At 43.9% G+C, this 11,441-nt stretch overlaps 1 protein-coding gene across 4 annotated transcripts in view; it reads left to right on the forward strand.

The window, feature by feature from the left end:
• CCDC150 (coiled-coil domain containing 150) overlaps positions 1 to 3,415 on the forward strand; it is a 96,606-nt gene extending 93,191 nt beyond the window's left edge. For all 4 annotated transcript variants that reach the window (XM_044291859.1, XM_044291862.1, XM_044291860.1 and 1 more), the window contains one exon: positions 2,197 to 3,415. In XM_044291859.1, coding sequence (XP_044147794.1) covers positions 2,197 to 2,316 — 120 coding nt within the window. In that variant the 3' untranslated portion in view covers positions 2,317 to 3,415. The remainder of the gene's footprint in view (positions 1 to 2,196) is intronic.
• The last annotated feature ends 8,026 nt before the right edge of the window (positions 3,416 to 11,441 follow it).

Here is an 11,441-nt window from a genome sequence, read left to right on the forward strand (position 1 = left end):
AGCTGTTAGAAGAGAAAGCGCCGCTCCACGTGAGCACTGCTTCCTCTTCATTACACTGCACTTCGTCTCGGAAGCACAGTGTAATACAAGTACCCGCTCCATTAAAGTGAATGGGGTGAGTACTTGTAATTACACTACGTCACTGCTCCACAGGACAGCGTAGTGTAATGACGAGGAAGTGGTGCTCGCATGGAGTGCTGCCTCCTTGTCTCACAGCTGATCAGATATTGGTGACCTATACTGAAGATAGGTCATCAATATTAATGGCAGCACAACCCCTTTAACATGTGCCATGCCATTTTTCTGCCAAAATCTTGTGTCTGTGAATAAAGCAGTAATATGCACATTAGCTTTCTGAGCAGATCTCAGTGTGGTGAAGCTATAGTACATAGTGATATGATATTTACATGCTAGCACACAGCTGTTGGACAGGGCTCTGCCCTCAGCCTGATGTCTAGCCCTGTCAATCAAAGGGAGGGGGAGTGTGCAGAGCACAGGGGGTGTTACATGGCAGTGCTCAAACGATTCAGCCCCGCCTCCTGGTGCTCCAATTGCTCATTTACATTTTTTTATTTACCATATTTTTCACACTATAAAGCCTCTAGCCTCTTTTTTTTTTTTTTTTTTTCGTTTTCATTCAGTTTTTTTGCGTTCCATATACGGAACCATTCATTTCAGTGGATACGCAAAAAAAGCAGAAGGTACTCTGTATGCCTTCCGTTTCCGTTTTTCCGTTCCATTCAAAGATAGAACATGTCCGATTATTGTCCGCATAATGGACAAGGATAGTACTGTTCTATCAGGGGCAAGCTGTTCCGTTCTGCAAAAAACAGAATGCACATGGACGTCATCCGTATTTTTTGCGGACCGCAAAATACTGAAAAAGCCATGCGGTCATGTGCAAGAGGCCTAAGACATATCTGCCCATAAGACGCAACTAGGTTTTAGAGGAGGAAAATAAGAAAAAAGTATTTTTCATCAGAGCTCAGCTCAGACCCACAATCAGACCTCCAATGTTAGACATAAGCTCAGAGCCCCACTCAGACCCCCAATGTTAATCAATTCTCAGAACAGGCCCCCAATGTTAATCAGACCTCAAATAGACCCCCAATGGTAATAAGGCCCCTATTCAGACCTCAAATCAGACCACCAATCAAACCTTAGATCAGATGCCCAATTTGTGTAAGACCACGAATTGGACGTCAGATCAGACCCCCAATGTTTGAGACCTCCAATCAGACCTCCATATTAATAAGTCCCCAGGTAAAGCAGACCTCCATGTTATTAAGCCCCCATGTGAAGCAGACGTCCATGTTAATATGCCCCCATGTGAAGCAGACCTTAGATCAGACCTCCATGCTAGCTCTGATCCTGCCAATTGCGTGGGAGCCCAGCTTGACATTACACCTGAAACTTGTGCCACGGTCTTTAGGGAATGTTATGCAGTGCCCACAAGATTGTCATAACTAGTATATCAGTCATGATGCAGCAACTAGCACCTGCTCATGGCAGATATAAATATCATTCCTCTTTGAGGGGATAAATAGAACCTGTCATCTTACATGCAGTCCTATCTGTCAATCTTAGGACTCCATTGGGCATTGACAGCTATCTGAGCATGCACAGCAAGACCTGCCACTGTATTCCAAAGCCTAGAAAGAGCAGAGATTTAAATGCATGAAATACAAAGCTACCGTATACAGATTTTTTTCTCTCTCACAAATCTATATATCAATCTGCTTATCTCCTCCTGCTCTATAAAATACTGCCTGCTGTTTCCATCTGCATTTTCAATGTCACAGGTTCCCCTTAAAGGATTCCATAAAAATTATTCCATACACAAGAACAAGGGGTTCTTGGGTCTGCTGTCTGAATGGAGCAGTAGTGCACGTGTGACCACTACTCCATTCACTTCTGTGGGACTGAATCTTTATTGGTATAGTACTGTGGGACTGAATCTTTATTGGTATAGTACTGTGGGACTAAATCTTTATTGGTATAGTACTGTGGGACTAAATCTTTATTGGTATAGTACTGTGGGACTAAATCTTTATTGGTATAGTACTGTGGGACTAAATCTTTATTGGTATAGTACTGTGGGACTAAATCTTTATTGGTATAGTACTGTGGCTCTGCATCTTTATTGGTATAGTACTGTGGCTCTGCATCTTTATTGGTACTTTCTGCCTCCTATAGGAGTTTAACAATTTGAAAATGTCACCATACTTTCCTACCTCTACTCTGGAACACTGGGAGACCAAACAGAAGCTCCAGCTGATTTCCAGGAATTTGCTGCTTGAAGATAAAACCACCTGAAATTATGAAGAAATATTCCTATGATCATTGCTGCTAAAAGTTTTCACTAATTTCACGTATTATGTCTGTACATTGTGATACTTTATTACTATAAAGGGGCCTTCATACGTGGCAGATTTTGTTGCAGAAAATGTACGGAACTAATAATTGGTTCATTTGATCTGAAAGGGCTTGCTTGGCAGCAAGCACATGGGTTTCTGCAATTCCCATTCGAATGAATGGAACTAATTTTTAGTTGAAGAAATTTATACAACAAAAAATGCCTCGTGAAGGCACCCTACATTTTCTATTTTTCTATTAAAATTCACATAGTCTTCTTTTTGCTGATTTTACTTTCAACTATTTATAAAATGAGGGTTGATTAACTAGCTGGATGGTCTGTTATAGTGTCATCAGGGATGGACATGTCTGTTCAGCCCACTGTGTATGGAAGTGTTTAAGAGGCCTGTACATAGCGTATACAAGTTAACTCCACTCCCTCCAGTTCATAAATGAAGCTTGTTAGTATTGCTTAATACATCCTTAAAGTTTAAACTAGGTAAAAATGCTGCCAGTAGGACCTCCACCTGTATCCTACAGTCACCAATGTTGCTGTACTGCTAGAGAAGCAATGAGGGAGTCAGGAGCTGGTTAACAATGGTCTGAAACAATTTAATTTATTTCTTTTTTCTGCTGCCTGTATCCCTGAAGGACCTTATGTTTGAGGATTACCTTGCCTAACATTTGCTTAACCCCTTCCGGCATTGTCACATACTTGTACATCGTGGAAATGGGTCAGTTTCCTGCACTCCAGCTAACATGTGATGGTGATCGCACAGGGATGCCGACACCTGTGTTTGATAGCCATTTTCCAGCGCTAAATCTGGAGAGAACTATTTAACCCTTTTGCACTGCTATCAGTGTAGATCTCAGTGCTGACAAAGGGAGGGGGATCCTTTTGGTCTGTCCTTGTCTGTTTCGGCTGACTGGGAAATTGTTACAGCCCTGGGCCTAATAAAGGCAAATAGGACTGTTTAGTCCTTTAGTGTATGTTAGGGAAAACACTAAGCAAGGATAAGGGAATATCTTTCCTTCAACCTTCCGGATGATCCTTTTGTGCCCAGGGAGGATGATCTAGATCAGGCATGCTCAACCTGCGGCCCTCCATCTGTTGTAAAACTACAACTCCCATAATGCCCTGCTGTAGGCTGATAGCTATAGGCTGTTCAGGCATGCTGGGAGTTGTAGTTTTGCAACAACTGGAGGGCCGCAGGTTTAGCATGCCTGATCTAGATCCTTGAAATTTTCATGCAGGCAGGTGGCGCCAAGTTTGCCAAAAGAAGGAGAATACTTCTTCCTCCTTCTATGAAAAGAGGGTGTTCTTCTCAAATAACAAGCAACATACATAATTAATAAAATACAGCTTAAAATCAGTTGGTGATGCAGACGCACATAAGGCAGTACATTTCCCTCACAGGAGATCACAAACGGTATATGTGCCAAAATGTAGGTCAGTCATACATAAATAGGATATAAAGCCACTACATAGAGTTTCACAGAATAATAACAAAGTGTCAAGTGCCTCACCACAAATGGATATATAATCCCTACCTCCTAGATCCCCACATGGTCACATAGGTATACCTACAAGTGAAATCTGTGTCTCCCGCGTCCCGATGCGCGTTTCGCTCAATGCTTCATTGGGGGTAGTGCACTACCCGGTAATTCCAACTTTGTTTAATCATATTTTATTAATCTTTTCAAAAGGTCAAAGTATATAATAAAGCAGAGGAACACCTTTAAATTAAGAGTTCTGAGTCTATATGTAAAGATTTCTAAATCAATGAAATTAAGGTACATCGTACCAAATTGAATAACATAAGGTAACATGTTTTATCAAATCTCAGTGTAATCCGGTGAACCAGTTTTTCTTCAAATCATTAGCATGGAGATTGAAGAGTAAAGGATAGGATAGAGAATGGAGAAAGAAAGAAGAAGAAAAGGGGGGGGAAGAGAAAAGAAGAAGAAAAAAAAAGGGGGGGAGGGGGGGGGGGAAGGTGGAGTGGATCTCTATTGCGTGTAATAAATTGCAATTAGGTAGCTCAGCTGAGAACATAATAGACAGCCAAAAGAGAGAGGAAGTCCGGAGACTCTAATGCTTCCGTCCAGCAAGCCCAAATCTTGTAGTATTTAGTAGACAGGTCAGAGGCTTCAGCAGAGATTTCCTCCATCCTAGCTATCTGCTGCATTTCCTGGAACCATTCCCTCATGGTGGGTACATGTGTCAAACGCAAGTGCCTAGGAATCACAGTTCTAGCGGCCGTGATAAAAAATCTCAACAAGCTCCCTTTTTTAGATGAAATAGAACCCAGAAGGACGGAGAGGAGCGCTATTTGAGGTGAATTTTGTTAAAAGCTCTAAATACATAGTCCCAAAAGGGTTTAATTAAGTCGCACCCCCACCAAACGTGAAGCATTGTACCTCTTTCCCTGCAGCAGCGCCAGCATAGCTCTGATACTGAAGGAAAGATTCTATGTAATCTCACTGGGTATCTGTACAAACGGGATAGGATCTTATAGTTTTTTTCTTGGGCGGCACAAGCCATAGAAAGCTTATGAGAATATAGAAATGCTTTTAGTAGATCAGCTTTTCCTATGGTACTACCTAGTTCTGATTCCCAACCAATGATAAAATTAGGATTGTCCTTGTGTAAACCAGTTAATAGAATCTGATATAACTGAGAGATGAGGTGGGTTGGAGGAGAGGACATTGTGAACAGCTTTTCAATCTCGGTTAATGTGGCCCCGAAAGAACACTGCGTTCCCCTGGACAAGACGAAAGATTTTATTTGTTCATATTCTAACCAGGAGATCCGTGTATCGGGAAATCTAGCGGAAATTGAGAAAAGAGACGGGAATGTGTTACCTAACATAAGGTAATAAAAGCGAGGATCGTCTGCGACCCTCATGCCTAGAAAAGAGTCCCTTTCCATGCCTGCAGGAAATGCTGGATTATGGAGAATGGGGGTGAGCGGGCTGAGTCTTCTAATACCCATTCCCTTCTGAATTAATGAATCCCATATTTTAAGTGTTTGTTGTAGTAACGTGTGATGACTAGCTAGCAATGGACAGTCCTCTGAAGAGAACCACGGGATGTGTTTGCGTGGGAGAGAGCACAAGGTTTTCTCCAGACCCACCCATTGTTTCGTGAGTTTGTTGTGTTGCCAGTCTAGTACTCTGGTAAGGGCCGCTGCCGTATGATGTAACTTAAGGTCCGGTAAGCCTACACCCCCTTGTGACTTAGATCTGACCAATGTAGAATAACCTATCCGTGATCTACCCTGTCCCCATATGAAACTGGAGAATGCCGTCTTAACTTTCCGACAAAAGGAGGATAGTGGTGTAAGGGGGATTGCTTGGAAGATATATAGAAATTTGGGCAAGATGTCCATCTTCAAAGCATTAATCCGCCCAAAGTAAAAAATTAAATACGGGAACCGCGCTGTATTTTTGACAGTTTATGAGAGTAGTTGGAATGAAGACCCATAAACGTGGGGAACTGAGTTCATATCCAGCTGTCGGAAGTGGCAATCACAAGTCCGTACTTCACATACAATGAACCTGCTATCCACCTCCAGCCTGTCGTCAGATCTCGCCTTGAGCCACTGACCGCCCACTCCAAACCGGGTCAAGTAATCCAAACCGTATTTAATTTTTTACTTTGTACTAAGGAGATTGAACCTACTCTATTAAGGGCACCGCTGCTTTGTCCAGTATTTCACACCAAATATCATTTGTTTTACTACTATTAATCCGCCCAAACCAAGATAACTCCTTTTTATTGACAGCTCCAAGGTCTTTCAATATCTTATCCAACAAAGGAAGATAATTCAGCTTAAATACAAGTTTTCCATCAGAAGGTTGGTGTTTGAATTGAAATGAGGACAAAAGACTGGCAAAGTCATTTTGAGGGACAGTTACATTAAGAATTTCAGATTTTGTCTAGTTAACTTTAAAGTTACTTAAATGGCCAAATTGTTCAAATTCTTTTAATATTGAGGGAAGGGAAATATGTGGCTGAGTGATATACAGTAGAAGGTCGTCAGCGTATAATGCCGTTTTATACGGTTTACTTTCAGTGGCGTCTCTAGCTTTCAAATTTTGGGGGGGCACACGGGGGCCAGGACAAAAGTAGGGGGGGCAGCTATAACAACGATACATTTACACAAGTACGCTTAGAAATGCTGCAATACTTTACCCAATACCTAAAACCGCAACAGGGAAGAAAAGTCCAGCTGTCTGTGGATGACACTTTTATAGAGAGGGGGATCTGTGGATGACACTGCTATGGGGGGGATCTGTGGATGCCACATACCGTATATAGCATCTTATGCTATATGTGTCATCCACAGATCCACCCCATGACAGTGTCATCCCCATTTCCCCCTCCATAACAGTGTCATCCACAGATCTCCCTCCCTATAACAGTGTCATCCACAGATCTCCCTCCCTCCCCGGGGCAGAGGGATAGCAGAGAGAGGCTGGTGTTGCTACTAGGGGGTCATACCATGGGGGAGTAATAAAACCCACCATAATGCCCCCCAGTAGAAATAATTCTCCTTATAATGTGACAGTGCAAAAAATACCCCCTTATGCCCCCAGTTGAGCTAATGTCCTCCATAATGTGCCAGTATAAAATACCCCTATATAGTGCCCCCAGTGAATGCCTCCATAGTGCTCCTCTCCCCCTTCCTGCTAGTGCCCCCCCATAATGTACCAGTATAAAATGCCCCATATATCGTGCCCCAGTAGATGCCCTCAGTGTCCCCCATAATTTGCAAGTATAAAATACCCCTTCTTAGTGCCCCCGTAGATGACTCCATAGTACTCCTCTCCCCCCTTCCCCATAGTACCCACCATAATGTGTCCCAGTATAAAATGCTACTGTACAGAGCCCCCCATATAAAACGCCCCTTCTTTGTGGCCTCAGTAGATGCCCCTATAGTGCCCACCAATTATGTGCCCTCAATAACGTGCCGCTGCCAGTAACAAGAGCCCCCCATCACGTGCCAGTAACAAGAGCCCCCCAATGTGCCAGTAATAAGCCCCCCATCATGTGCCAATATTAAGCCCCCCCCATGTTCCAGTATTAAGCCCCCCTATCATGTGCCAGTATTAAAGGGTTTCTACCACCAGAAATACTGTTATGTAGCTGACTGACATTAGCGATTCACCCATGTCAGCACTACATAACAGTATGTTTCTAACAGTAGTTCCTGCAGCCGTTTTTGTTAAAAACTTACTTTTATAGATATGCTAATGAGCCTCTAGGTGCTAATGATGCCCACATAGCACATAGAGGCTCATTAGCAGATCTATAAAAGTACGTTTTTAACAAAAACAGCTGCAGGAACTACTGTTAGAAACATACTGTTATGTAGTGCTGACATGGGCGAATCGCTAATGTCAGTCAGCTACATAACAGTATTTCTGGTGGTAGAAACCCTTTAAGCCCCATCATCATGTGCCAGTATTAAGTCCCCCCCATCAACATGTGCCAGTATTAAGTCCCCCCTCATCATCATCATGTGCCAGTATTAAGTCACTCCCCCATCATCATCATGTGCCAGTATTAAGTCGTCCCCCCTCATCATCATCATGTGCCAGTATTGTAATAAAAAAAAAAAAACATACTTACCTCAGTGTCAGCGATGCGATGCAGGCCTCTTCTGGCCTGTGTCCCGCGCTGTAAGGCTCAGGCGGCGTGATGATGTCATCACGCCGCCTGCGCCGGCCTCTGATAGGCTGCTGGCCTAGTGCGCCGGCAGCCTATCAGAGGAAGGGGAAGGGACACACCTCTCCCTCCCCTGCACCTCCGCTGGCACAGGCAGATTACAATGGAGATGAGCGCAATGGAAGCGCTCATCTCCCTTAGCCCGGCGGCGGCGGCTCACTGGGGGGGGGGGAAACGGGGGCATTTTAGTTGGGGGGGGCACAGCATGATGTGCCTGGCGACGCCACTGTTTACTTTACATAGAAACATAGAATGTGTAGGCCGTGAATGGATGTATTTTTACGGAGGGCTATGCCCAAATGTTCCATTACCAAAACATATAAAAGTGGGGAAGGGGGGCAACCCTGTCTAGTCGCATTCAGAATTGGTATGGATGGAGACAGAAGCCCATTAATTCTCAGTTTGGCCGTAGGGTCTGAGTATAAAGCACTGATACCGTTTAAAAACTTGGGGCCAATCCCAATTTGCTGTAGGGTAGAGTCTTGGAAGGACCAATGAACCCTATCAAATGCCTTCTCAGCATCAATTGAAAGCAGGCAAAGAGGGTATGCATTATTTCTTGCTATATCTGTGAGGATTAGGGTTTTAATCGTGTTATCCCTTGCTTCTCTCCCGCGGACGAACCCAACTTGGTCTGTATGTATAATATCTGGGATTATAGGTGGTAATCTATCTGCAAGTATTTTAGAGTACAATTTGATGTCTATATTGATTAAAGATATTGGCCGGAAATTAGAAGAAAGGGAATGATCCTTCCCAGGCTTGGGTAGCACACTGATATGGGCTTCTAGTGATTGTTTAGTGAATGGGGATTCTGGACCAATACTATTAAAAACCTTTGCAAGGAAGGGGGCCAAGAGTTCATTGAATTGCTTATAAAAAGCCGTTGTAAAGCCGTCTGGACCTGGGCACTTCCCCACGGGTGAATTCTTAATAAGATTTTTGACATCTCCCTCAGTGATGTCAGAATCTAGGCTCTCCCTGTCTGCTGTAGATATTGTGGGTAAAGCTGTTTCCAAAATGTATTTTTCAATACGCTTCCCCAATGAGTTTGGTGACATGTCAGAGAATTGGCCTTTAAGGTTATATAATTTAAAGTAATATCCTCTGAATACTTCTAAAATGTCTGTTGGGTTGTGTGTATCAATGCCATTCTCATTTTTAACGTATGGGATGAAAGTTTGTGGCCCCCTGGGGTGTAGTAAACGCGCTAAGGGCCTACCACATTTATTTGAGAATTCATAAAAGAGCCTTTTCCCACATTTGCGATATTTCCTGAATTTCTGATCTATTAGGGTTTTAATGGAGTTCCTGACCTTGAGTAATTCAACATGTGTAGTAGTGGAGAGTGTCTGTTTATGCAGTGTCTCTAGGTCATGAGCTTGAGTCAGTAACTTGGTGAGTGTCAAAGCTTTTTCTATCTCCAGTCTGGAATGGTGTTTTATGAATGTTCCCCTAAGGATGCATTTCAACACCTCCCATTGGATTGGGAGAGGGGTATGGTCAGAGGAATGTATCTGAAGGAATTCATTAGTGACATTTCGTATGTCTGTCATGCAAGCCACATCTTTCAGAAGATTATTATTTAATCTCAAGTTCCATGGTTTAGCCGTCGTATTGGGCAACTCAATTGAAAAGTATATGGGTGCATGATCAGAAAACAGAATATCTCCGATGAAGGCCCTGGGGTCCCAAGCCAATATATAGTGACTGACAAGGAAGAGATCAATACGGCTGTATGACTGGTGAGGGGGTGAAAAGAAAGTGTAATCCATACCTTGTGGGTGTAGGATCCTCCAAACATCAATGAGTTGGAGGGAGTGAAAGCGGGTAAGGATCGTAATTGTCGACAGGGGGCAGTGTTCCGGCCCGCCAAGGAGTCTAATGCTGGGTTTAGAGTGAAGTTAAAATCCCCACCGATAATCACCTGACCCTTCATGAAATCTTCCAGCTGGCTCAGAAAATATCTGCAGGTAGAAAGCTGTTTCACATTAGGTAGATACCAATTTACTATCGTTAATAGGGTTGAGTTTATCTTCAGTTTGATAAAAATATAACGCCCCTCTCCGTCCATTCTTACATCTACCACAGCACTCTGAAGGGATCTATGTAGTGCTACAGGAACTCCTCTGGATCATGAATCTGGGCTTGGTTATGATACCACTGGGAGAAATACCTATCCCTAAGCGTCGGCACATGACCCATCCTAAAGTGAGTCTCCTGTAAAAGCAAAATATTAACCGTTTGTTTATGCATGTGATAAAAAAAATGGGGAGGGAATTGCAGCTTAAACACCCTAGCAACTCCCAGACCCCTGCTAAATCAAAAAATACGCTGGATTCCTACCTGTGTCGAACCTCGGGGAAGACGTCCACGGAGTGCGGCCTACCTTCGTCATCTGCCTGTGGTGAGTGTCAGCCCGCGACACTGCTGAAGGACCTCGCGCTTCCAAGAGGAGAGGGCAATCTCACCCAGGGGCCACAACCTGCAGCTCTATCGCCTTCAGCGAAGGCATTTATCCCCAGATCGCTGGGGTATCCTACCGGTCCCGCCATAAGGCCTGAGCACGAGGTTGAGAGTGCCGCCTAAACAAGTGCCTAAACATACTAGGCAGTCGGCCACACCAGTGCAGCGACGGCGTGATTGGAGTGAACCCCCTGGGGACTCCCATGAATCAAGCCATAATACAGTGGGGGATGGGGGCGCTTCTACATGGGATCTTTTATCCGACTCAATGGACGAAGGAGATGAGGGGTCTGTGCCTTCCACGCAATCCTCGGCGCTTTTGCACCAGACATTACAGCACTTGCCCACCAAAGCGGACTTTAAAATGTTGATTGCTGAGGTCAGAGACGCCTGTAAGTCAGAAATATCGACACTTAGACAAGATTTTAAGCAATTGTCTGGCCGCATGGACTCTATGGAGGTGGACCATGATGATACACGCAGAAGTGTTGCTGACCTGCATTCAATTATAACTTCCCAATCCCAAGTCATCAGGGAAAACGCTCGCCATTTGGAAGACTTAGATAATAGGGGACGCAGGAACAATATCCGTATTAGAGGTCTGCCTGAACCAGACGCTGACGAAAACATACCGGTCATGCTGTCTGAACTTTTCAACACTATTTTGGGATCTGAGCCGCCACAGGACATCAAGCTTGATCGCGCTCATAGGGCGCTTCGTCCTAAATCTTCAGCAGCACAGCCGAGAGATATCATTTGCTGCGTGCATGATTTTCAACTGAAAGAAAACATCATGGCCAAGGCTAGAGCTATGAAAACCATTGATTTTAAGGGCCAGACTGTCCAACTATATCAGGATCTCTCTTGGTGGACACTTCAAAAGCGAA

The sequence above is a fragment of the Bufo gargarizans genome, chromosome 4 (genome assembly GCF_014858855.1).
Source record: "Bufo gargarizans isolate SCDJY-AF-19 chromosome 4, ASM1485885v1, whole genome shotgun sequence".
NCBI classification, from domain to species: Eukaryota; Metazoa; Chordata; class Amphibia; order Anura; family Bufonidae; genus Bufo; species Bufo gargarizans.